Here is a 26,397-nt window from a genome sequence, read left to right as displayed (position 1 = left end):
TTCTAAAAGGATTTAGAAGCACCCTCCTATGGACTCCCAGCAAGACCCGCACCCCTAAACCCTACAGTTGCCTTTGCAAACCTCCCGGGCTCCCCCTAAATCCTTTCCTTTTAAACAGGACAAATGACAGCAGAATTGGGTATCAAACAAATGCGTGCCCTGTTTTATTCATCCTGACTACATGGCTCCCATAACCCAGATCCGGTGGGCTTGTTTCCCGCCCCCCCAACCATGGTGCTGCAATTTGTAGGGCTGGGAGGGGAGAATAATGAATCAAGAGCATTGTTTTTGCAAAGGGTTGCTCAGTGACCTTTGTGAGCTCTCTCTCTCCTCTGCAGGAAATTTACAAATGCAAGGCTGATGACTGGGGAAGGGAGTAAAGTTGACAGGATTTTCCAGGGGGATTTCCGTAGGTTTCTTTTTAAAGGGCTAACTGGATTTCTCTTACCTACCAATACTGGTCGATATCAATGGTGATTATTTGCTCATAGCACTAACAATCTATTTGGTCTGCACCTCCTTATCAAATAAATCCAGCTCCTGAAACTGACCAGACAGTCCTGCCCCAGGGCTCTCAGTATATGGCGGCAGAATCCTTCATTCTAGATGATGTTTGAGGCAATTTTAAAAGTCTCTGGGCAAGCTTCTCCTCGTGTTTACACCAGTGGAAATCCATTGCCCTCAGGGGGGTTGCTCCTGCTTTACCCCAGTTTGAGATCAGACTGAGGCCTTCTCTTAGTAATGAAGGATTCTGATCTCACTGCCCCGTTTTTCAATGAGACATTCAGAGCTACATTTTCAAAAATCAATTGCTGATTCTGAGTGCCTGATTTGCGACATCCAGAAAGCCTCTCACACAAAAACGAGTGGCTGCTTTGGGAAATCTTTGGTCTTAATAAATTTCCTTCTTTCCAATTGCGCCAGCTGGACCCAGGATTCATCCCGTGACTGGGGATCTGCACTTAAAAATACAAAGTGAGATAAACAAACAAACAAAACCTCATATCCACACCATGCATTTCTTTCGTAGCCCAGCCCCCCAGATGCAGACAGGGCTGAAGTTCAAGGCAAGCAGAGCTTTTGTTACACAGAATGAAGAAGAAGAGGAAAAAATCCATTCAGGTGCAGAGTGCAGAACTCTGGTCTGGGCTCTCCACGCCCTGAGACAAGCCAGAGCCACGTGGTCCTAGAGGGAAAGCTGCTTTAATGTATTATTTCCCCAGCTTTGATTGTTAATACAGCTCTGAGCCTGGCTTCCTCCTCTGGCTCTCCTGCCTTTTCCAAGATCTCTTCAGTTTTTTGCCCTTCCCTTTCTTTCCCTCTCCCTAGGGGCCCAAATCCTGGTTCTGTCGGGGGGTGGGGGGAACAATAGAAGGGGCTTGAGAGCTCCAAGCCAGTCTTCCATGCAAAATTGTGCAAAGCAAAGGGAGCTTTCCCCGTCCCCCCTCCCCACCTCGCTCCTCTCTCTGCCTGTCTCAGCCATCGCAGAGCAGCTCCTGGGAGATGGATGGCAACATCTGATCATCCGCTGTTGTCCCTGCGTCTTGGAAATGTGGCAAGTCCAGACAGAGCTGTAGAAGGAAGCGGTGGGGGAGACAAAAATGCCCCTTCCTGAACCGCTCCTGTTTCTAGGCTATCCTGGCAGCATGCAAAAGCCAGGAGTGCTGCTGTGAAGAAAGTGCTGGGTCTGGCAGAGGGCTGGAGACCGAGGCATGCTGCGGGTTTCCTCCTGATGCTCTCTGAGGGGTATTTTTATTGGCAAAGGGAGGCTTGCTGAAGCTGGAGGAAGATAGCGCTCATCCAGTGTGGGGAAAATACAAGGCTCCAGCCAGGAAACCATGGGGAAATGCAATGGGCGATGCACGCTGGTTGGATTCTGCTGCCTTCAGCTGGTAAGACAAGGGTTTGTGCCTGTTCCTCATGCTCTGTTGTGCTTTGTGACTAGCTGTGCACTAGCATTATTAACCACTCTGTCTGGGACGTGACCTTGCTGTCAGGCCAGGCTAGGGAGGGTTACATAGGACCCAAAAAATGTGACCCTCTTCCCCCACCCCAAATCAAAGGCGCTCGGGAGTTGCAGATGGAAACATCTCTGAAGCAGTTTTCTATATTGTGGGGTGAGTGCCTTGGAGTCAGTTTGGAGCAGCTGGGATCTTTGTTTGGAACTGAAATCTGGCCCCTTTGCCTACATTTCACGGAGGCTTTGGGTCCCAGTCTTCCATGCTCAGAATCTCTTCTTTTTACGTGCCAAGAAAATGACAGTAGCAAAACTTAAACTAATACTTTGTGAACTCTCTTGCCTGCTGATGGGATCAATCTGACTGCACAGAGTGGCAGGTAGTTTTGGGAGGCACATGTTCTGGAGCCAGCCAGAGAGCAAATAAACAGATCTCATTTTAATAGGATTGTTGATATTTGCAATAATTGTGTGTTGTGCTTTTCACCCTGTGCAGATCAATCTTAATCAGCCTGGTGACAGTGGTACGGTATCAGGGGCCAGCTTAGGCAAGTATGTGAGATATCAGGTGGGTTTCTGTTGAAAGGAGACTCAGGAAGGTAATAATTAATTATCCAGGCAGTTTCCTGGACAGATGGGAAACTCAAATGAAGAAAAACACCTTAGAATTTGGAGCACCTCTGTGGCAATCCTGGGATTAACAGAGACTTCCCCAGAGCTAGGAAAATGGGGAAATTCCAGAGATTTTGGCCAATCTGCCTGCAACATTGCTGTTGATCACAGCAGGAATTTTATGAGATGCCTAATATCATGCTTGCATTAGGTCTGGTCAATACAAAGCATTGTTTACAAAGGCAACGTAACAAATATATATCCATGACAGCAATGTTGTGAGGTTACATTAACAGTCTTATTGCATTATTAGTTTTTCATCCCAAGGGCTGTGCAATAGACACTGAAGCAGTTAATGAATTTTAAAATATACGGGGAAGCCAATGTCTTCATGGTGGGTTATGGGAAACATGAAAGTGAATCATGTAACAATGATGTCTAATAGCTGGTGACTGTCTGGGAGGCTTACCTGGGTATTGTGTGCAATGCTCTGTGACACACTGTAAGCCAGAAAAGGATTCTCATTAGAGTGGAACTTACCAGCGATGCTCCACTAAAGTTCTGTCATTTCCTTTAGAAACCACCTTTTCTTTCTCGGGCCATGAAACTTCCTCCCTGATGGCATTGTGTTCTGCAAACTCTTGATCTCTGATTTGCCTACATTTGGGAATGTTCATTAGAAAAATTGTGCGTGAATGTCTGTGTGTGATGGTGACAAGAGTACAAAATACCCACCTGGATATTCTCTCTTTGCTGGGGTCAGTCCCCTTTTCAAACAGCCAGGGCTCCAAAAGAGCATTGCTGGTGTTTGTTTTAGGGTCAAATCTAACAGGTCACTAAAGGGAGAAAAGGCTATTCATTTTAGAGGGGAGAAGGAATCCATCTGAGCTCCTAGAGTTGGAAAAGATGCTGCTATGTCTGCACAGTAATACTTTATGCTGGCCAAACTTGGGCCAAGGTTTCCAGTAGATGTACTTAGAGTGTGTCCCAATGCTGCTGCAGTGAAACCAGGTATCTCCCAATGGTTTGAGGTGAAAAATCATCCATCCCTTAGAAGGAACCCTACAATAGAGATTTACCCCACTGACCAAACAGGCTCTCAACCAACCTCTGTTGTTTATTGGGTAATTGAAGAGACCCATCGTATGTATTTTAACCAGGACCAGGATGGTTTGGAAAGGCGTTGTCACGTACCTTGATGATACGTGGTTTTAAAACTGATCCCAGGGGAAGGCCCCGAACAGGGACTTATCTTTCTGAGATGCAGAATTCAGGAACAGTAGGGTGAGCTAAGGACAGCGGGTGACAGTTATTAACTGTATGGTCTCTGTTGAGACCTTAATGTGGTTGATTTAAGATCTCTGAGAAGGAGCTGGGAAGGGCTGAATTCCACCAATGGCCATCACCAAGGTCCATTGCTGGAGGCCTCTGGCCCGTAGAGACATCCTCTGGCCCAGCTCCTGTTGTGAGCCCAGCCTCCACCTAAGTTAAAATTGTGTAGATACACTCAGCTGGCCCTTACGCAGTGCTCTGGAGGAAGGTGAAATACCCCTATGGCCTGCGGGGGAAATGTCGTCTCAGCCCCAGTGCGGAGCTGTTTGCTGCGGGAAGGCCCCTGTAAGGTATGAGCAACAGATCCTCAGCACACAGATCAGGAATCAGCTGGAGTTTCCATAGGAAACAGGCTAATTAATGTCATGGGAGGCGCTGGGAGCTTTGCTGCCCGGTAGCTGGACTGGTGATGTGGTTGGTAAAGCGCAGCTGGGTTTGGTTTTGCAAAAGGGAGTCCGTTGGGTTTTGGTTCTGGCAGTTCAGACTGGGGCTTTACTTGATAGGACCCGAGAGTGCAGGGGGGAGGGGCGAGCCACGTGCGCATGCTGCTGGCGGGTGCCCGACCTCGTCGCTAATTATCTGACCGTGTTTGTTCGTTATTAAAAGGTCTCGAGAGAAGGGGGAATTGGAGATGAAAGCAAAAAGCGAGGTGGCCCCCTGATGTGGCGGCTCTTCCCTCCTGTGGCTAAGGGTGACGGGAATGTGGAGGCGACGGAGAGCCTGAGCAAGAGGGGGAGAGGGAGGAAACCAAGCAAGGTTTCCTCTCCTTGCCCCCCATTACTGAGATGCTCCTCACCACACTGAGGTTTCCATTCGCCCAGTTCACAAGGGGGCATGGGAAACTGAACCGCCTCATTGTGTTACGATCATACTGCTGCTCTGGTTGGCCCAGTGTCAAAGATGGACCGTTTGTACAGCACCTAGCACCATGGGGTCCTAGTCCAGGACTCGGGCTCCTAGGTGCTACTGTAATACATCTAATAAATACTAATCATGGATTGGATGGCTGCCCCCCCTGCTGCTGAAGGGGGTGGAGCAAAACCAATGGCAAGTGTCAGATTGCAGGGGTGACAGAAATGATCTATGTGCTGAAGATTTGGGTACGAGCCCCTCGGGAAGGGACTGTCCATACACAGGGTGCCCCAGCCCCAAATATGAGCTCACAAAGAAAGACCAAGCCGGCAAAGCGGAAGAGGCAGCAGCCAGAGAGGAGGGAGGATTGGCTGGCCTTGTGGATAAGGCTCTGAACAGAAAGCTGGGTTCAATTCTTGACTCTGCTGACTCAGGAAGTCTGTGGCAAGGTCAAATCACTTACCCATTCTGGCCTTGTCCTGGCTAAGGTTTAAAGGTGTGGCTGCCTCGGGGGCTTTACCTCTGCCCATTTAGCTTGGGTTAAGGGCAGTGTATTTGGTATAGACTTTGAAAGCACGTGTTAGCTAGCACATGCTAACATCAGACTGCAAATCCCATTGTACACCCGGGCTCTGGGCCTCCGTTCTCCATGTATAAAAAGGAGCTAACAATTCCATCCTACCTCTCAACCTGCCCGGGATGGTGACAAAGGCAGGAAGCTCACAATGCTGCTGGATGCCTTCCTGCCTCACAGGTAGCTCTTTCTGTAATTCCAGCTCCTTGAGTCTTGATTTTTGTTGTCTCTAATTTCTAGGGGGTGCTAGATTTGTGCAGAGCTGGACAGGGAAGAAGTGACTTCCTGGGAAATATTTGAGAGGTCAGCTCCCTGGGGCTGTGGCGGGACTCAGCTCACTAATGTTTAGGAGATGCTCAGAGGCAGTGGTTCTGTGAGCACCTGGATAGACACAGTGGTGATCGGTGCTTGCAGGTGAAAGGAGGGGCACTGGGATTGAAAATACACTCAAGAGTGACCGGAGGATGATGAGTGGCTTGTGCATTTCATTTTTTAAGTAATGAAATATGTGGCCCATCTGAATTCCCTCTTAGGTGCCCCAGTCTGGGTTTTATTTTGTGTATGATATTAATCCTCCCCTAAGGTGTTTTAACCCCTGCTTGTTTCAGTGGGTCGGGTTTGGTGCTCATGGCTTGTGATATGCAGGAGGTCAGAGAAATGTTCTGGTGGTGCCCGCTGGTCTTAAACTCTATGACTCATTGTTGCTATTATTTAAATCTTACTCTGTAACTGATTTTAGTATCGCTATGGTAACATACGTGTTGTTGTTACTGTAATTAGACGAGAGTTTTTACCTGACTTTCCACTTTCCAAAATGACACGGGAGAATTGGACTTTCCATTTGATTAAACCATCTAACTAATCACCAGAGGTCTAAAGCGCAGCATTTTGTCAGTGGAGGCATTGGGGGTGAGGCGGGTGAGACCCGATGCATGCGTCTTGTCTGGTTGCATGAGGAGATACTGTGTGCTGGGGGAGAGGCCATGCCCTGGAAGCATTCGCCCAGGCTGATTGCCCGGCTTTGTCCCTGGATGCCTGGGATGGCAGAGGTCACCAGGTGACGCTGTCATACCTAGTCTTACAAGTTCTTTCCCTTCAGCATGCGGGCAGGAGACAGTCTTGGAAGAAATGCTGTATTGTTATTAGTTTTGTGGCATGCAGCTTTTTCATGTGGAGCTGTTGCAAGCAGCAACAGGGCTTGTTCTCTGCCTTCCTTCTACTAAGAGCCAGTTCTTGGGGTACAGCTGTTCCCTGGGAACTAGGCATGGACATTTGATCTGAGAGCGTGAAAGAAAGAATTGCTTGTGAGGCAGCACAAGTCCGTCTACTTGGGCTGGGAATCACAACTCCCAGCTGCAGTGTAGCCAGCTCTCTGACAATGGGACGTCCCAACATCTGCTATGTAGCATCTTCCATCCAGGCATATCAAAGCACTTTATAAAGTTTATTAGGCCTATTTTGCAGATGGGGAAACTGAAGCCCAGACAGGTGAAGTGACTTGCACAGTTGAAGTCACTGGGAGCTGTGGATGCCTAACACCTCTGAAAAGCAGGCTGAAAAGCAGGCTGCAGGGTCTCAAGTTGGATGCAGAAGAAACAGGCACCCCAAATGAGAGGTCACTTTTGAAAACTGTTCTGAAGCTATTTACTGAACGGGAACAGTTACCCAGGGCAGAGAGGCACTGAGATTCAGGGGAGGTGACACAACAGCTGGAGTTAGGACTTGGGTCTGTGCCTAGCTCTGCCGCTCACTTGCTGTGTAACCTTGGGTAAAGGTCCATTCCCTTTCTTCCTGTCACTGCGAAGCAATTAATGACACTCCCCCACCTCTGTAAATCACTACGAGATCTAGAGGTGAAAAGTGCCAGGCTTTATCATGTAGAGGGAAATTTTAAATAAAAGACAGAAGGGCAAAAAAGCAGACTGTTAAGAGTAAAATACGTAATAGTTGTTTGGGCTGGAGAGGAGATGTGGCTGGAGGGGTCTGGCTCGAGACCGTTCAGATCATGATGAGTGTAATGAAATCAAAACTTGTTTGGATGTTGGCCCAAAATGACTCAAGAACAAGGGTCTATGAAATGAGTGATACTTCTCGATGCAGCTGCAATGCTGAATTCACTCCGGGGGGGGGGCGGGGCAGGTTTTCTGGTTCTTTGTTGCTCATCAGACCAGACTTAGAATTTAAACTGACTTTAAAGAAAAAAGAAGTTGCTAGCCCTTGCGAATGAAAAGAAAGTCTGTGCAACCTGCCTTGATGCTGTGTTCTCTGCATGCATCTGCTCACACAGACAGTGGCTCTGCTGGGTGTGGATGCTCCTTAGCCATGGCAATGGAGAATGTTGATTAAAGCCTACTGGTGATGACTGAGTGTCAACACCCCGTTGATCAGCCTTCAGGCCAGCTGGAGTTGTGGGCAGAGCTGGGGACTGTGGGCGGGAGTTTGGGATTGTGGGTGGAGTTTAGGAAGAGTTCCATCGCTTTCCCTCTCATACCCGAATTGAATATCGTTGAGTCCAGTGCCGTAGCTGGGAAATGTTACCATCGTGATGAACTTTTACAAACATTGGCAGATCTGCCAGCTGAGCCAAAGGAATTGAATTTCACCCCTCCAGGTCTGTCCTCGTCACAGTGGTCCCAAGTGCTTTTCCGCTTGCCCATGTGCTGCGATCTGTGCTTGGCCAAGTATGTGAGATGAGAGTTTTCATCATCTCTTGAAGTATCACCATTGCTGGAGGCAGGATGCAGTCCTTGTGCACCCCAGTGAAGTCACTGAAGCTCTGAGGCCATCAGGAACACATCTTTTCTTTCTCTAATTTCTAGGATCAGGGCTCCTGCATAGATCAGTGGTCTGACCAGTCTGGCTAGTAGATCTAATAGCTCAGGGAAATTCTATTAGTTGTTCCTGGAAAAAGTCTAAACTCAGGCAGTATTTTGAAAGCTCTTGCCCCATTCCGGCTGGGTCACTCCATCCAGTCCCCAGCCTCAGGTGAGTGGAGTATGCAGCATTTTTTTGCTTTAGAAGTATCAGTTCCTTTGCCATGCAAAGCGCATTTGAGGACCAGATTGTTAGCTGTAGGACCAGATAGAACAGGCAGCCCCCAAGTCCTAGGGCCAGACGCTGCAGGGACGAGTGCAATACAATCACTGTGTCCAGAGCAGCAGTTCCATTCCCTGGAGGGTGCCTGGGCCAAGTTACTTCCTGCTCAGATTGATACCAGCAAGGTCTGCAGACTGCAGCCACAATCAGCTGGTACTTTTTTGAACCCACCCACAACTGAGGGCCCCCAAGGGATGTCCTTAGGGCCCGATTCTGATCTCATGCAAATCAGTGATAACTCCACCAGAGTCAACGGAGATCTATGGGAGTAAAAATAGCGTGAGAGCAGATGGGGCCCCTGATTTGGACCAATGGAACAGAGCTAATCAGACCTTCGTTGCTAATGAGGAAGCGTGGCCAGGGGCACACCACTCCCAGCCTGCAGTGCCAGGTGATGCAGTCTGAGAATACTCCAGGTACCCGCAAGCCATGCTGTCTCTTAGTCTGTGATACTCACTGCAGCCACTGTCCCTATCCCACCCACCCCACCAGAGCAGAAAAACACTACGCAAGCAGCCTTCTAATGACCTCCCAATGCCAGTCTATTAATCTAGCAGGTGCTCAAATAGTCCGATCCGTAAAATAAATGATTATTAATTGCATTACCATAGCAACCAGTGGCCCCTTTGTGCAGCATGCTATACACACACACACACACACAGTGAGAGACATTCCCTGCCCCAAAGAGATGAACCTTTAAATAGGAAGTGAAGACAGAGGTGAGAAGGAACCCCTGTCTCTTGACTCCTTGGCCAGTGCCCAGCGTACTCTAGGATCTGCTGCTTCTAGCTGGAGAGAGTCTGGCTGCAGTGAGATGTGCTATTCATAGTGCTGCACAAGGCACAGCTGGAGCACAGGCTGTAAGGTGCGGGGATTTCCGGGGGTCACAAAGCACAGTGTTCTTCCTGGGCAGCTCAGCACGGCTGCGCTTGACACCTGCCATGCCCAGGGGCAAATGGCCCCATGAGATGCAAAGCGTGTCCCTGATAAGGGCCTGCAGCACAGCTGCTGTGAGTGCCATGGGTGCAGCTGGCTGAGTGGAGGCAGGCAGGATGTGCTCTTTCCTTGCCAGTTTGTGGCAGCCCCTCGGTGTTGTCTGGATCCAGCGTTTCCTTTGTCTTAGTTTCTTTTTTAGCTGGACAGAAAGAAATCTCCCCAGCCAGACCCCTCCCCCTCCTGGCCAGGCCCTGGAACCTGTCTTGATGCTAGTGTGTCACATGTCAATCACTGGTTGCGACGGGGCTCGGTGAGCTCTTGCGGCTCATGAACTAGCTCCATTGGGAAGGCCTCTTTGGCCCCGTTCCAGTATATAATCTGCATGGTGAGCAGTCTGTGGGCTGGGCCTTCGTTCCTCGATTCCTTCTGCTCCTGCCCTTGCGTGGATGGGGGCAGGAGAGAGGATTAGATGGGCCATACCTCCTGACTGCTCAGGCAGAGGCTGGCGTGGGAGGGCTGCTGCTTTTGTGTGCCCAGCTCCCCAGAGAGCGGGTAGCAGAGGCAGCGTGTCTGGCACACGATGCGCTGTGACTAGGCCTGCAGAGCCGTCACTGGGCTGGTAGGAGGATGCGGCCCACTGAGAGCGGGGACTCCGGGGGTGGCTCATGAAACAGAGGTGCCCTACGTCTCTGGGTGGGAGAAGCCTCATCACTTCTTCCTCCCTCACGTGTAATAACCCAGCCAGTCCCCTCTCACCTGACTGGGGGGACCAGACAGCAAATGTGTAAATCGAGATGGGGGTGGGGGGTAATAGGAGCCTATATAAGAAAAAGACCCAAAAATTGGGATTGTCTCTATAAAATTTGGTCACCCTATTCCTGACGCCTGACCCTGCCCAGTCTGTAAGTGCTTCCTGCTTCCATTGCTGTCACCTCTCCTAAGGACTCCTGTAATGATATTCTATCCCCACTCTGAACCTTAGAATCCAAAAAAATGGGGTACCAACATGAATTCCTCTAAGCTTAATTACCGTCTTAGATCTGATAGGCTGCCACCACTCAAAAGTATAGTGTTTTGGGGCACTCTGGTCCCCCCAGAAACCTTCCCTGGGGACCCCAAGACCCAAATTCCTTGAGTCTCACAACAAAGGGGAATAAACCATTTCCCTTTCCCCTCCTTTCTTCCTCCCAGATCTTTCCCGCCCAGGTACACTAGGAGATCACCGTGATTCAAACTTCTTGAATCACAACACAGAGAGGGATGTCCCTTCCCCCCTGTTTTCTTTTTCCCTCACCAAGAGGTGATACTGATTCAAACTCCGTGAATCTAAAACAAAGAGGGAATGCACTTCCCCCACCCCTTCCTTTTTCCTTTCTCCCACAAATTCCCTGGTGAGTACCGACTCAGTTTCCTTGGAGCCTTACCAAGGGGAAAAATCAATCAGGTCTTTTAAAGAGAAAAACTTTTAATAAAAGAGAGAAAGAGTAAAGACAATCTCTGTAATTTCAAGATGGAATATTACAGGGTCTTTCAGCTTACAGACACTAGAGAGAAGCTTCCTCCCCAGCACAAATACAAAATAAAATCTTTTCAGCAAAATACACATTTAAACTCCTTCCAGCCAAATACACATTTGCAAATAAAGAAAACAATCAAAAAGACTAAACCGCCTTTCTACTACACTTACTACTTGAATAGAAAATTAGAGAGCCTGTAGTACCTCCGGTCACTCTCGGATCCCAGAGAGAACAACAGATTGGTCCTCTGGTCAGGTGTTGCAGGTTCACTGCTTGTTAACCCTTTACAGGTAAAAGAGACATTAGCCCTTAACTATCTGTTTATAACAACTCCTGCGACTAGTGGGCGTATAATCGGGGGAATCACACACAGGGCTAGGGAGGTTATTTTACCTCTGTATTGGGCTCTGGCGTGACCACTGCTCAAATCCTGTGTCCAGTTCTGGGGCCCACGACTCCAGAAGGTTGGTGATAAATGGGAGAAGGGTCAGAGAAGAGCCATGGAAGGATGAAAGGATTAGAAAATCTGCCTCCAGCTATTTAGCTGAACACAGAGACCACAGTCTGTAAGTACCTTCATGGGGAACAAATATTTGGTGATGGGCTCTTCAGTCCGGCAGAGGACGGCATAGCTTGAGCCAGTGCAAGTAGAAGCTAGACAGATTCAGGCTAGAGCTAAAGGTTACATTTTTCTAGTGAGGGTAATTAACCATTGGAGCAACTTGCCAAGGTCGTGGTGGATTCTCTATCACTGACCATTTTAAAATCACAACTGGATGTTTCTCTAAAGCTCTGCTCCTGTTCAAACAGCAGTTAACTCTGGGAAGCCCTCTGGCCTGGGCTATATGGAGGGCAGACTGGATGGTTGCATAGTCCCTTCTGGCCGTACATCTGTGAATCTTCTCTGCCCTCCCTGATACCCACATCTCTCCGCTGCCCTGCTGTCCAAAATGATCTCTCTGGCCCAGCACTCAGACCCTGCCACTGCCCTCTGGGCCTCCCACTTTGTCAAGTTCAGACTCTCCTTTGAGGCCGTGCCCAGCGCTGCCCTGGCCTACACCTCACTTGTGTCTCCTGTTGGGATCCTCAGCCCCCCCTAGTCTGCCAGCAATGCCAGCCAGCAGCCGCTTCACACCCCTGTACATCTCAGACCATCTTCCCTTGTGGGCTCCCTCTTCCTCTCTGCGGGCCTGATCCTGCTTCCACTCCCCCTGGCTTGCTATCACATCCCCCTAACTGCACCCAGTTCACTCCTGATTCAGGCTCCGTCAGGTGCCACATGGCTCAGCCTCTCCCCCGCTGGGCCGAGCTCTGGGCTGGACAATGCTCCCGCCCCACACCTAGCTGATCAGAGGAATGTCATTGTCAGCTGCCTCCCCCCGCCCTGGGCAGCTGGGCAAACGGTGAGGGCCTGCAGTGTAGTTATGGCTGACGCATCAGGAGGGGGGAGACCACCTGCTTCTCAGACCACCTTCTTCTCACGTCCCCAGGAAGCTTTGGTTCGTGAGCAGTTTCTGTAGCAGCCAGTGCACGACTGTAGGGCATGAATGGTTGCAAAAAGGCCCAGGCCCAGCACCGGCCTGTGGCTTCAGGCTCTGCCCCGGTTGCCTTTCCCCATACTTTGGAGGGGGGCAGGGAAGAAGCCCAGGCTGAACTCTATATGTGGGTTTTCAATTACACAATTAAATGCACAATTAGGTATAATTACCAGTGCTCAGAAGCCACGACTGTTCATAATAGGCATGTAATCTACTGCAGTCACTGTTTATACTGCTCAGCTCCGCTTCCTAATGATTATGGAATGCTTTCACATTTGCATTGTTGCCATGGAAATTGTGTTGGGAGCTGACAAATGGCATTATGGATAGATGGCCCCGAGATTCTCCACGCCACATTCTCAGCTGGGCTGGGGAATAGGGGGACCAGATAGCAAGTGTAAAAAAATTGGGATGGAGGTGGGGGGTAATAGGTGCCTATATAAGAAAAAGCCCCCAAAATCAGGACTGTCCTTATAAAATCAGGAGGTCACCCTACTGGGGGATGAGGCAGGTTCAAGGTTATTCAGAGACCAGATGTTGCAAAGGGCTGAGAGGTCTCTGTGCTGTGTTCACTGGGGTGGCAGGAAGCAGAGCTCACATACGTAGACTGGAGAGATTGATGGCATGGTCAGCTCAGAAGAGGGGTTCCCCAGGAAATTCTGGGCAGGAGGAAGGAGGGGTTATGTAGAATGACCCTTAACTTCAGCAGGGGCTACCAGTGTCATTGGTATTAGCCCAGTTGGGGTTACGGTGCCCAAGAGAACATACAAAAGACACATGGCTGGCCATATAGACAGGACTACAGTGTGTGTGGATGGATAGATAGAGAGATAGATAGATAGAGGGGATGGATGGGGATAGATAGACAGATAGAGGGGGTGGATGGGGATAGAGAGATAGATAAATAGATAGAGGGGGTGGATGGGGATAGATAGATAGATAGATAAATAGATAGAGGGGATGGATGAGGATAGCGAGATAGATAAATAGATAGATAGAGGGGGTGGATGGGGATAGGAGTGTATGGGGATAGATGCTAGATAGGGATGTATGGGGATAGATAGATATAAACACATTTCGGTATGCATTGTTTATATGCAGATGACTTGATGGTCTGCTTTATTGACATGTGTTTGGTAAGGGCTCATTACTCTGGAATTGTGAAGGTATGAATGAATATATGGACCCCACCCCTGCCCGTATGCTGCATGCTCCAGAAGAACTCTGTTTTGGACAGCTTTATTGACACCGTTTTCGCCTCCTCCCTCTGTGAAGCCAGGCAGCATTTAGACCAATGTAGTATTAAGGAACCTTTCAAAATGGCCCAAAATAGGGTTTCTCTACCTACTGCTGCCCTGGCTTGAGGGTCTCGGAGCGCTCTGTGCCGCTGGGGAGCCAGGAATCTCCTCTCTCCACTGCGATTGTATGTAGCTCTGGGGGATGTCAGGGTTTAAATCTGGTGCGGGTGCAGGATGAAGTAGGAGGCTGGTGACGTGGGGGGGAAATTCTACTCTTCGAGGGACTCGGGAAGCAGCTATGGTTATTGTATTGCAGTCAGATCTACAGGTCAGGTCCCTACTATGCTAAGCACTGCACAGACCCATAGTCAGAGACAGTCCCGGACCCAAAGACCTTCCCAGCCTCACTAGACAAACAGTTCTCGCACCACTCCCTGGCGACAGGGATCGATTTCTAAGCAAGTGACTTTGCAAGAAAAACATGTTCACTGTGCCGGAGGGAGCCAGTGCTGTGTGCTGGATAGAGCAAGAATGAGAATGTCAGGACTCCTGGGTTCAGTTCCGCACACTGCCACTGACTTGCTGTGTGGGGCAGTGGTGATGGGGTGCTCACCCCACACTAGCCCTGGAGGGGTTCATATAGGCAAGAGAGGCCAGGTAGCCTGGAGGCTAGGATGCCATGAGGCTTAACAGGGGAAGCAGTTCACCTGGGCAGAAACAGGCAGGACTGCTATGAAGCCAGGGACCCGGTAACAGGGGATGTGTGTGGCTGCGATGTGGAAGTAGCAGGCTGGAACAGGCAGGGTAGGAAGCAGTCCAGGGAAGGAGCAGCAAGGGCAGAGGCAAGGGTCCCTGGGCTGGTGTAGAGGGCAAGCCCAGGTTCCTATCCTGCTAGAGGAGCCTATCTGGGGACTGCTGGAGACAACTGCGAAGGAGACTTTGGTAATACCCGGAAATGGGGGAACGCCAGTGTGACGTGGCTGGAGGGCTAGGCCACGGAGAGGAAAGTGCTGCGGCTCCAGGAGCGGGAGAAGGGCTGCGGAGTGAGTGAGCGGGATGATGGGCTGAGTAACCGCCCAGACTTTGCAGTGAGCTAATCGCCCAGTGGGTCACTAGGAGGCAGCAGAGCGGTACGAGAGAGCGCCCTGGTACAGGTGGTCTGGGCGAAAGCAGAAAAGCGCTAGTTTGAAAACGTCCGTGGGCGCTGGAGGCGGGAATTGACAGCTCAGTAGCGAATGAGAACAGGTAGGTGGGGCAGGGATATATCTAGAAAGGTCTTGAAAGGGAAAACAAGCTGCTTGTTTTTGATGTGAGAGAGAAGGAGGCGCCCAGAGACAGGGCTGGATTAACCTCTGTGGGCCCTGGCCCTGCCCCCTCCTCTGCCCCGAGGCCCTGCTCCGTCCTGCTGTGCCCCAAGGCTCTGCCCAAGGCTCCACCCCTGAACCAAGCTCCGCCCCCAGGCCCCGCTCCACCCTGCTGTGCCCCAAGGCTCTGCCCAAGGCTCTGCCCCTGAGACCAAGCTCTGCCCCCAGGCCCTGCTCCGTCCTGCTGTGCCCCAAGGCTCTGCCCAAGGCTCCGCTGCTGAGACCAAGCTCCGCCCCCAGGCCCTGCTCTGTCCTGCTGTGCCCCAAGGCTCTGCCCAAGGCTCCGCCCCTGAGGCCAAGCTCCGCCCCCAGGCCCTGCACCCCTCACTACCCCCTGAGGCCCTGCTTCCCCCCAGCTCTGCCCATGCTATGCCCTGAGGCCTCACCCCTGCTCAGCCTCTTACCCCCGAGACCCTGCCTGCTGCTCGCCAGGGGGAAGGGGTGGAGAGGAGCGAGCAGGGAGCAGAGCCTTGGAGGGAAGAGGCTGAGCGGGAGCGGGGTCTCAGGGCAGAGCGCAGGCAGAGCAGGGTGGCTAGGACCAATGGCGCTGCTGAGGCCCCTTCCGAGTGTGGGACTGGCTCCATTGGTGCCATTGTAAACCTGGTACTGCCCGGAGAAGAATGCAAACAGACGGGTGACGTGGTCAAAGCGACAGGCCAGGACACTTCACAGCAGCTCTCTGAACAGATTGATGCTGCATTCGAGCTGCGAGATGATGGGCGTTGGGATGGGACTGTAACTGTGGATGTCGGAAAGGCCGTATCTTAGAAACGTTATACAGAAGGAATTGACAAGTTTGACATGCAGTCAGCCCCTGAGGACCTAGAGAGGGGCCTGAGTTGAAGGTAATGCCCAGGCTGCGGGGCTGAGTGCCAGGCAGCAGCATGATGTTGTTGTCCACAATGCCTGAGAAAGGAGGTAGCAGGGAAGGCTTGGTGGGGGGGCGGGGGAGATTAGGAGGTCTGGTTTAGCCAGGTTGAGCTTGAGCTGGTGGCTGGACCCCCCCAAGCAGATCTGACAAAGACAGACTGAGATTTTAGTTTGGACAGCAGGAGACAGGTCTGGAGGCGAGAGGTAGAGCTGTGAGCCGGGAGTTGAGCTTGTGCTTGTGGATGAGATTATGCAGAGATAAGGTGGAGAGAGAAGAGAAGGGACCAAGGCCACAGCCCTGTGAAACCCCACCCAAGAAAGCTGGCAGGGGGCTGAGGAGGATTCTCCCAGGGAGAACGAAGGAGCAGTAGAGAGGGAGAGGGAGAACCACCAGAAGATGGAGTCATGAAAGCCAAGGGAGGATATGGCCCACTGTGTCAAAGGCAACTGACAGGTCAAGAAGGAGGTGAGGATTGGGAGCACTGGTTCTGGGCTTTAGCTGGAAAGAGGTAATTAGCGACTGGCAGAGGGTTTCAGCGTAGGCTGGGGGTGAGAGCTGGACTGGAGAGGGTATAGGAGGGAACCGGGCAGGAGGAGCTCCAGCCAGTGTTCAATGAGTTCAGAGAGGAGAGGGAAATGGGGCAGTAGTTGGAGAGGCCAAAGGGGGGTTTTGTATTGTGAGGGGAAGAGCCAGAGGACAAGGTTAAAAAGAAGAGTAGAGGAGGGGGGGAGGCAGGAGATCAGGAAATGGGATGGGGTCACTGGAGAGGTTAGCAGAGGAAAGCAGACAAGACACTTCGGTGTCTGTGAGAGGGGAGAAGGTAGTGAGAATAGTAGGGGAGAGGGAAATGGGGAATCATTATCCAGTGGGGGTGTTTCTAGAGGGGTTCTCAGGGATCTGATCCCAGCCAACTGCTAGTCAAAATCTTTATGAATGAGCTGGAAGAAATTACAAAACCTGTGCTGGTAAAATTTGCAGATGACACAGAAACTGGTGGAGTGGTAACTGATGTGGACAGGTCAGTTATACAGGCTGATCTGGATCATTGGGTCGGATGGGTATTTAGAAATTAACACAGCCAAATGCAAGACCACACATGCATAATGGGGGGCTCTATGCTGGAGAACAGTGACTCTGAACCGTGGATCACCAAGTGAACATGAGCTCCCAGTGTGATGCTGTAGCGAAGTGGGTGAATGTGATCCTGGGATATAAAAGCAGGGGAATATCACATAGGAGCAGGGAGATGATATGACCTCTGTATATGGCACAGGGAGACCATCAATGGATTATGTGTTCAGTTCTAAAGCCCTCGTTTCAAAAAGGGTGTTGAAAATTGGAGAGAGTACAGAAAAGAGCCAAAAGAATGATTGGAGGTTCGACAAACCTGCCTTATAATGAAAGACTAGAGACACTCAAATAAGTTTATCCAACAGAAGGCTGAAAGGTGACTTGATCACAGTCTACAAAATCTTACGTGGGAAAAAAATTCTGATGGTAAACGGCAGAAAAAGACAGAACAAGATCCAGTGGCTGGAAGCTGAAGTGAGACAAATTCAGATGAGCAATAAGGTGCCCACTTGTAACAACTCGGGTAATTAACCACCAGCACAGTTTATCTAGCGATGGGAATATGGGATGGATTCTCCATAACTTTAATTCTTTAAATCAAGACAACATTTTTTTCTTAAAGACGTGCTGCCACTCAGACAGAAGTTATGGGGCTTGATGCAGAAATTCCTGGGTTACATTCTCTGGCCTGTGCTCTGCAGGTGGTCATGACAAGATGTTCATAAATGCTTCCTTCTGACTTTAAAATCTGTGAATCTACATTCCACCTGGTAGTTTTTTCAGCTCTGATTTCTTGGTCCTTAAGTGGCAGGGCTGAGGGGCCACACACCGTTACACTGCTGTGAAAGTTAAGTGTAAGGGTTTTAGAAATTAAAAATGTGTTTTATTAGTTATTGGCATGGAAGAACAGCAATCATGTTTGTTTGTTTTGCCATGGAGTAAAGCGGAAGCTAAAAGGTTTGTGGATCAATAAACATCTTAGCCTGTATCCTCTGCGTTTTATATATTCACCAACTCTGAACTCGGCCTCCTGACAAACTCCCAGGAAGGAGATAATTACTGCTTAATAAAACTAGATAAGAAGCAACCCCCAAGGCGAGGCCTGATTGGGGCAATTTGAGCAGAGAAAGCGCATTGTCAATGAGCTCTGCAATGCTAGAGAAAGAATTTTCCCCCTTTGCGCAACTAGTGCATGCAGAAACACTAGTCAGTGGGTAGAAGACGGGGGGAGGATCAGAACTCCTGGGTTCTGTGCCTGACTCTGGGAGGAAGTGAGGTCTAGTGGTTAGAATAAGGCACTGGGAATTATGTGTCTGGGGATCGATGCCTAGCTCTCAGGGCAGAGTGTGGTTTACAAGTTAGGGAAGGAGCCAGGATGCCTGGGCTCTGACCCTGGGAGGGAGCATGGACTGGAGGTTGGAGTAGGGGACTGGGAATTTGTATTATTGAGTTTTACTCTCAGCTCTTGCATTGCTGTGCAAGTCTTGGGCATGTTGGTGCCCGTCTGCCCTGTGTGCTGGCAAACACCGAGTGCGTGGTGCCTACCCGCCCTGTGTGCTGGCGAACACTGAGTGTGTGGGGCCCGCCCGCCCTGTGTGCTGGCGAACGCCGAGTGCTTGGTGCCTACCCGCCCTGTGTGCTGGCGAACACTGAGTGTGTGGTGCCCGCCTGCCCTGTGTGCTGACAAACACCGAGTGCGTGGTGCCCGCCCGCCCTGTGTGCTGGCGAACACTGAGTGTGTGGGGCCCGCCCGCCCTGTGTGCTGGCGAACGCCGAGTGCTTGGTGCCTACCCGCCCTGTGTGCTGGCGAACACTGAGTGCGTGGTGCCCGCCGCCCCGTGTGCTGGCGAACGCCGAGTGCTTGGTGCCTACCCGCCCTGTGTGCTGGCGAACACTGAGTGCGTGCTTGGTGCCTACCCGCCCTGTGTGCTGGCAAACACTGAGTGCGTGGTGCCCGCCCGCCCTGTGTGCTGTTGAACACCGAGTGCGTGGTGCCTACCCGCCCTATGTGCTGGCAAACACTGAGTGTGTGGTGCCTGCCCTGGTTTGGGAGTGGGCTCAGTGTGCTGATTGTGGGGGTTTCACTGGAAGGTGCTCTTCCTTTCGACTCCATACTGAGCCCAGTGCCCTGTCACCTGCCGAGAGGGGCACGGGCAGTTAATGAGCTTTGAAAAGTGGCTCCGGCGCCAGCCAGAGCCGGGGTGGTTATTATGCATTGATCGCTGCAGCGCCTCTCGCAAACCGGCAGGTGATTTCCAGGAGTGCCGCTTGCAGTGATTGCTTCACCCAGCAGGGAGACTCAGCTGCCTCTGGGGGATGGGGAGCAGGGCAGGAACTTGTCATTATCTCATCAGCGACTTGGCACAGCGAGTTTAGGACAGGAAACAAAGGCAAAATATTCCCTCTCATTTACCACAGGCCACTCATAAGTGCTGAGGACCTTGCTTTGATGGAGGAAGAGCGTGTCCTACTGCATCACCTGCATGGTGTGTCTCCCTCAGAATATGTCTACACTGCACGCTAAACTTGGGTTCTGACTCTGGTTTAAGCCCAAGCCCCCCTTCCATCTGCACACAGATCAGTCTGACTCAGGTCAGCAAACACACGGGACCCGGGTCCTAGGAGCCTGCTAGGGGAGGTGGGCCAGAGCCTCAGTCATGCTGAAATAAGGGCCCAAGCCCTGCTGCTTTGCGTATGCAGTGCAAGCCACAGACCTGAGTCAAGTATGGGCACGTTAGCAGGGCTGTGAGACCCAGGCCTGGCAATTGTTAGCCTAGATTTACAATGCAGTGTGGATGCCGACGCGTGGGGTGTCAAACACCAGGTCCGCAAGCCCGGGGCCCGCAGATCTGGGTTTACGATGCAGTGCAGACACACCCTTAGAGGCCTCCCAGCCAATGACTGACTGCCTGAGCCGGTTGGACATTTTGCCATCGGAAACTGCAGCTTTGGCAACACAAAACGTCTCCTGGAAACATGTCGATCTTGATGAAATTTCGTTATGAAAAAAAAATGGACTCAAGCACTTTGCTAAGGCCAAAATGTCTCACCTCAGCCTTTTCTTGGGAACATTTCGATTTTCCCTTTCAAATTGGCTTTCCGGTTCAAACAGATGCTATACACCTGATGTAAGCTGAAATGGGAACGGAACATTTTGTTTCTATCGAAATGCAACACTTTTCACTGCCCCCGACACATCTTTGTCCAGCCTTTCCCGCCGGGGAAAATGTTTTTCGTCCTGATTAGGAAGAGAAACAAATGTTGACGCCCCAGATTTCCCTGTGAAATGAAAACTCCGCTTCCGGCCCAGCTCGACCTCCTCAGTCAAACCTGCTGGCTTGCTCCTGGAGTCCCTCCACCATCTGGGGCTCTGGGAGAGAGCAGAGCTTGGGTGTATGCTCACCAGACTGGGCGCTGGCTGCATGAGGAAGGCCAGGTGGCTGGCAGGCTCTGGGCTGGAAAGCTTGTTGGCAGGGCACCAGCAGCAGCGGGAAATGGGGAGATCTAGCAGAGGGCAATGGCGGGGGGCCCCGGAAGGCGGCTCTCCGAAGAGACTGTATGTCACAGCCTGGGGACGGATCGGTCTGATCTAACCATGTGTCAGTCCCAGGCAGGAGCAGGGCGTGTGCGATAGGGATGGTAGAGTGGCAGGGCTTGTGTACCCTGCTGGGCACAGCTTACAGCAGATGGAATCTGTCATGACAAGAGATAGCAGCACGAGGAGGCACCAGGGAATCCCTTGTTGCCCCCCGGGCAGAGGGATGGATGAGGCTGGGCAGCTGGGGTATCAGCCCTGAGGTGCTCCGGGCACAGACTGCCCCTAGAGGCTGAGTTGGGAATTACTGGGTTTTGTCATTTGCAGTAAGTGACTGAACCCTTGTCTGTGGGTATTTGCTCCTTGTGTTCTGCAGCCCTGGTCAGCGATGGTCACACTGAGCCATGTGCCCTGGTGCTTACTGGACCTGAGTCATGGTGCATCTGGCACTAGCAAATACCCGAGGGAGATTGGAGCCCCTGGGACTCCCAGCAGCCTGTGGGCTGAGGCCAGTTACTCTGAGCAGCTTGTGAGATGTGTGTCTGGGCCATGGAACCCCTGCACTGACACCAGGGGCATGAGTCTGGCTCTGTGTGTGTGTGTGGGGGGGGGGAGTGCAGAGAGTATTTTCTCCTGATTATCCCCTCTCCTGCGTCCTCTGACTTGCACGCCACCTTTGCCCACGGAGCTACCTCTCTGCAGATTCAGGCAGGCAGCACTGTGCTGGTCCAGGCCGTGCTTGGACCCTTTTCTCCACAGCCATAAGGACTCTCCAACTGAAGCTTGAATTCTGCTAAAATATCTGGCCAGCCCCCTCTCCTTGGCCAGGGGAAGCTTCCAGCTCACCACGGGCAAGACAGGGAGGGAGCGCATGGATTGGCCTGGACAAAATCATGTGTGGATGAACGGATGCACACACACACACAGACAGGCACCAAACGGGCTCATTGCAATGATCGACCCAGGGATTGGGGATTGGTCCTGCTTTAAGCAGGGGGTTGGACTAGATGACCTCCTGAGGTCCGTTCGGACCCTGATATTCTATAAACATTTTTTCTTCTTCTCACCAAAACAAAACAGAAATCTAAAAAAGCCCCTCATTTTGAGTTAAACAAAAGATTGTGTTTGACCTGAAACAATTTAGGGGGCCATTTAGTTTTGAGTCATTTCAAGGAGTTTTCACCTTTTTCTTTGTTTTTTTAATTAGCTAAATTTCACGCTAAATCCTCAACGTTTCAGGCAGAAATGGCAGAAAGGAATTGCTTTCACCTGCTTCAGACATTTTTTCAGCCAAAATTCTCAACTGATTTTGACCCGAATTTGCAACTCGTTTCAGTGTCCCGAAAAATGCATTTTTGGGGGGCAGATTTGCTGCTGGCCAAAACAATTTCACCCAGCTCTGCTTGGAACCAGGTCCTGGCTCTGCGGCTGACTCTCTTTGTGACCCTGCAATTGACTTTGCTCCTCTGTGCCTGCTCTTCTCTAGCTATACAAAGGGATGAGGATCATGATTTTAACTCTGTGAAGCACTTGGAGACCTGGATGTGAAAAGCACCAAGTGGTACCAGTATTTACCAGCTGGCTTCTCCTGATTCAATGTCATGATGTAAATGCTGTGATCCAATCCTGACACCATGATGTCAAGACAGCCCTGGCTCTTGGACAGGGACCCTTTGATGTTCCTGTGAGCCTAGTTTATAGCACACAGGGTCTCACTGACCCACCATCGTTGGCAAGATCCCTCTTGAAATGGGCAGGCAGGAGGGTGCCACTCATGGGGAAGGGAGGCTGGTGTGAAAAATGTCCCATGAAAATAAAATGATAATAATTTTGTCTGTAAATCCCCTCTTCCCCCACACTCTCCTGGGGATTCTGAACAACAGTAAAAAAGACAATCGCTCACTCCTCAGTGAAAGAACTGTCTGGCCGCAGCAGTATTACAGAGAAGGTGCTTAAATTAATCCAGTCAGAGCGGAGCAGTCAAGCAATAGCGGCAGTAATTTAAAAACATCTCTGGACAAAATAACAAGCAGATTTCGGCGGTTTTTAAAAGGGAGGAGACGTGCAGGGAGATGGGTTTCAGGAGAGAGCCAGTCCCACCGCAGCAAAAGCTCCATCATCTCCCGAGTTCAGACCCGATGGTGGAGGGCAAGCACCAAAACCTGCCAGAAACAGCTCCGAAATCCGTTCTCTGGTGCACAGTGCCTGACAAGCTCTTCCTTCTCTGCAGGCTGCCGCCGGCCTCGGTTGGCAGATATCCTCTGAATCCGTGCGCTTGCCTGCCGCTCTCACCAATTAAACTCTCAGCGGGGGTGGCACAGGGGATTCAGGAGACGTTGCCTGGTGGTGATAAATGGGACTTGCAGTGCTCCCGTTAATTAGTGGAGCCAGGGCTGAAAGGCTCACAGCAGAGGGCTGCAGTACACATTTCCAGTTGCCATCATTAAACTGCAGGGCTGTGGGGTGAGGGATGGTGGAGCCCCTTCAGGCGTGCTAGCCAAGTTCTCCCCAGGAATGGATAATGGCACAACACCCCAGGAGTCAGTGGGTGCAGGGGTGCAAATTCGGGGGCAGAGCTGGAGGCATGAGGCTTTTGAGCACTCTAAGCCTGTGGCAACCATTGCTGTTGCATTGCAATAAATAATTATCTTGGGCCCTGTAGAGGGGTGGTTACCCTGCTCCTGCTCTGAAAGGCTTAGAACAGCCCTGGAGAGGGCTGTGGCAGGGGAAAGGCTGGGCCGGTTGGAAAGCAGCCACAGCTGTTGCTGGCTTAATGTGGGCCCCGCTGGCCCTTATAAGAAGGCTGTGAGTCAGCAGCCCAAGGAAGTCTCTCTTTCTCTAGGCTGGGAGAGAGCAGGGCTTGGCTGCCTGCAGGATGGGTACTGGAAATGAAGCAGGGATGGGGAGAGCCAGAGGAGCAGGGGAGCTCCAGGCTGGCAGCTCCCCAGGCTACAGGGCCTGGTCTAAGGCCCATAGAGGTACTGGGAGGCAGAGGAAGGCAGCAGGTCTGAACCCCCTTGCCTATGATGAGTGGCTTTTACACTGCAATCTGCCCCAGGGAGTGAGGGCTTGATGATGCCTCAGTCTGGGCTACTGTCAGTCAAGGCAAGGATGGGGGTTTCCCAGAGAGGGGAGGCCCATAGAGACTGGTGGGGTATTGCCAGGGGGCAACGCCAGGGTCAAGGGGCACCGGGGTCCGGGAGTTACATGGGGCCAGCAGCAAGCGGGACACTGGCCTGCAGAAGGCGCTTAGGAGGCTGGAAAAGAGCTAATTCCCAGAGACGACCAGCAGGAGGCGCCGCAGGGGTCAGTCCTGCACCATCATAGGTCCCAATTCGGCCTTCAGCTCCGCTGTCCCTTGATTGGGGATTACCAGGGCGAAGCCCCAGTGGAATAATAGACAGAAAGAGCCACTGATAAAGCTGGTCTCTCTGGCCCAGTTGAGTGACCCAAGCAATGCTGATTGCAGGAGCAAGGCCTTAGGGGAATGTCTTCTGAGAGATGCAAGGGTTACCACTGTTCTCTCCAGGTTTCATGAAGCACATCATGAGGCGAGGATGCTGTTGGGATTAAAAGCGAATATGCAGGAACATTTCCTCCTCTGTTTTCCTAACAGCCCTCAGCTTCACCACAACAGGAAACAACCAGAAAACTGAAGAGGCTTTTTGTCAGACAGGGTGAAATTCAGCTCTGAGCAGGTGGCCTGCCCAAGGCTGAGGAGCCACTAACGGGCCATTTCACCAGGGTTTAAGTGGTGCTTAGTCCTTCTGCTGGGCTGAACGTCACCCTTGATGTGGTTCATTTTTGTTTTCCACGGCACCTAGCTGGGACGGTGAAGCCATCCTGATTAGTTTCCCTTTGTGTTTATAGTCAGTTTCCCTCTCTTGTTCTCTTGTCTCAGCTCAATGTGGTACTCACTGATCTTCTCATGCTACAGGGCAACATACAAATCTACTGACTCATCTTCTTTCGTGGATATGTGTTTTAAAGGTCAGGAAACTCTTTTTATTAATATCAATTTTAAAGATCCTTTGTACTAGCCTCCCAGTTTGCATCTAAACTGCCTGATGGTGCCCCTTTAAGGTAAGCCTGGGGCAGTCTGGGTGGGGTGTGAAGAGTGGTGCTCCCCATGCTTGTCACTCTGCCCAGAAAGAACATTGGCAGAGTTTGGACTTTGGTGTCCCGCCATCCATCAATGGAGACGGACAGGTTGGCTTGGTGGGGGAGGGGAGACAGCGTTTAAAAGGGAGGGTCCCAAGAAGGACAAGGAACGAAACCAGAGCTCAGCTCACTAGGTGCTGAATTTTCGTACGCCTGAGCAATGACATAGTCGTACTGAAGTAAGTTTGGCCTACTTGGTGGTATCTCTTTAAAAGTGGGGGGTGGATAGGAGGGGAACAATTAAAAGGCACAGGCAGCACAGACAGTGCAGAAGAGGCAAAGGGTTTGGGGTGCCATTGTCTCGCAGGAAGCCATCAGCTGCTCCTCAGGGCCGCCCGTGGCTGTTGTCATGGTAAAGATGGATTCAGAGGCAGAGGTCACGCGCAGCTCTTTCGCTCTCCGAAGCATCCCGAGGTTCCATGCGCCCTTTAGGCATGTGACGCTACACGGGAAGCCTGTGCCCACATTAGCATAACGATCGCTGAGCTCCCCAAGCAGGAGGGGGACTGGTGCCTGGCTGTAGCGGGCTTCAGGGGTGGTGCAGGGAAATCAGTGAAACCGACCTGGCACAAAGCGCTGCCAGATCACAAAGGGGGGGAAAGGAAGGGACATTCTTTTTTCCCTCCAGTCTCTTTCCATTGCAGGCATCTTGGGTGGGTTCCCTGGAGCCCTCCCAGGTATGAATGTTAGACAGGGTGTCGATTTTAAGCTAATGATTCTCCTCTCACCTCTCAACAAGGACATGCAGAAGGGACTTTCGTAGAACCATGGCGGGGAGGAGATAGATGGTCTAGTGCTTAGCGCACAGGCCTGGGCACCAGGTGAGGTGGGACCATGGGGATTACAAAGATTTAAGGCTGTCAAGGGAGGAGTGGAGCAAGGGATCAGTGGGGTGAGACTGAAGTCAATGGAGCTGGGCTGATTTTCGCCAGCTGAGGATATGGCCCTTTGAGCACCTCTGCTGTCAAGCTCTGTTTAGTTTGATCTAGGCCACCCTCCATACCCCGTGTAGGCCTGCACCCTGCGCTGTATCCTCCAGGCTTTCCTTTAGACTCCTGGATCATCCCAAATGCCAGGGCTTCCACCCTGTCCTTCGGGGAGTCTAGCCCCCAGCATATGGTCTGGCCGCAGGTGGAGGCAAGGTGCGATTCCCAGCTGGAGGAGAACATCCCTGCGTTAGCTCTGATTGAATGGGTGTGCTCAAAGTGGAGCACCCCGAGTACACAGCTGCTCTGTGGGGCTGTGGGTGCACTTTAGTGATCAGAGCTAGCCCAGGTGCATCTCCTTGAGGGAGGGACTCACCCTCCAGCTTCCTGTGTACAGGCACCCTGAGAGGGCCTGCTCTGCCATGCTCATGGTCCAGGTTATTTACTGAGCCAACGATCCCTGTGTGAGAGGGTGCAATGAACTAAGCACCTAAAATGCACCGCGAGTCCCTCCCTGGCGAGGGTACATCGGAGGGGGAGGTGCAGACTGGGGGTGTTTTCATCACCTGCCTGCAGTGACAGAGGCTTGTTTGCTGTTCTATGAACAAGGACAATTGTGCAGGCAGAGATGTGGAGGGAAAAGCCCTGCCCTGCCCCCTGATGCTGGGGCTCTGCTGGCCTAAGAGCCTGTTGCTGTTTTGTCTCAGGAAAGCTCACTCCTCGGCTTTGCTCAGCTCTGAAGTTGGGCATCTAACGAAGGAGGCACCCAGGATCAGTGGCTGCTTTTGGAAACCTGCCTGTCAAAGGATCCAAAACA

At 51.5% G+C, this 26,397-nt stretch overlaps 1 protein-coding gene across 1 annotated transcript in view; it reads left to right on the top strand.

Moving 5' to 3' along the window:
- The first annotated feature begins 1,516 nt into the window (after nt 1-1,516).
- NKAIN1 (sodium/potassium transporting ATPase interacting 1) overlaps nt 1,517-26,397 on the top strand; it is a 207,473-nt gene continuing 182,592 nt past the window's right edge. Inside the window, exon 1 of the mRNA XM_032802232.2 lies at nt 1,517-1,892. Coding sequence (XP_032658123.1) covers nt 1,839-1,892 — 54 coding nt within the window. The 5' untranslated portion in view covers nt 1,517-1,838. The remainder of the gene's footprint in view (nt 1,893-26,397) is intronic.

Source organism: Chelonoidis abingdonii, chromosome 25, assembly GCF_003597395.2.
Source record: "Chelonoidis abingdonii isolate Lonesome George chromosome 25, CheloAbing_2.0, whole genome shotgun sequence".
Taxonomy (NCBI): Eukaryota; Metazoa; Chordata; order Testudines; family Testudinidae; genus Chelonoidis; species Chelonoidis abingdonii.
The sequence above is the reverse complement of the archived record's forward strand: the minus strand, read 5'-3'. Positions and strand labels throughout refer to the sequence as shown.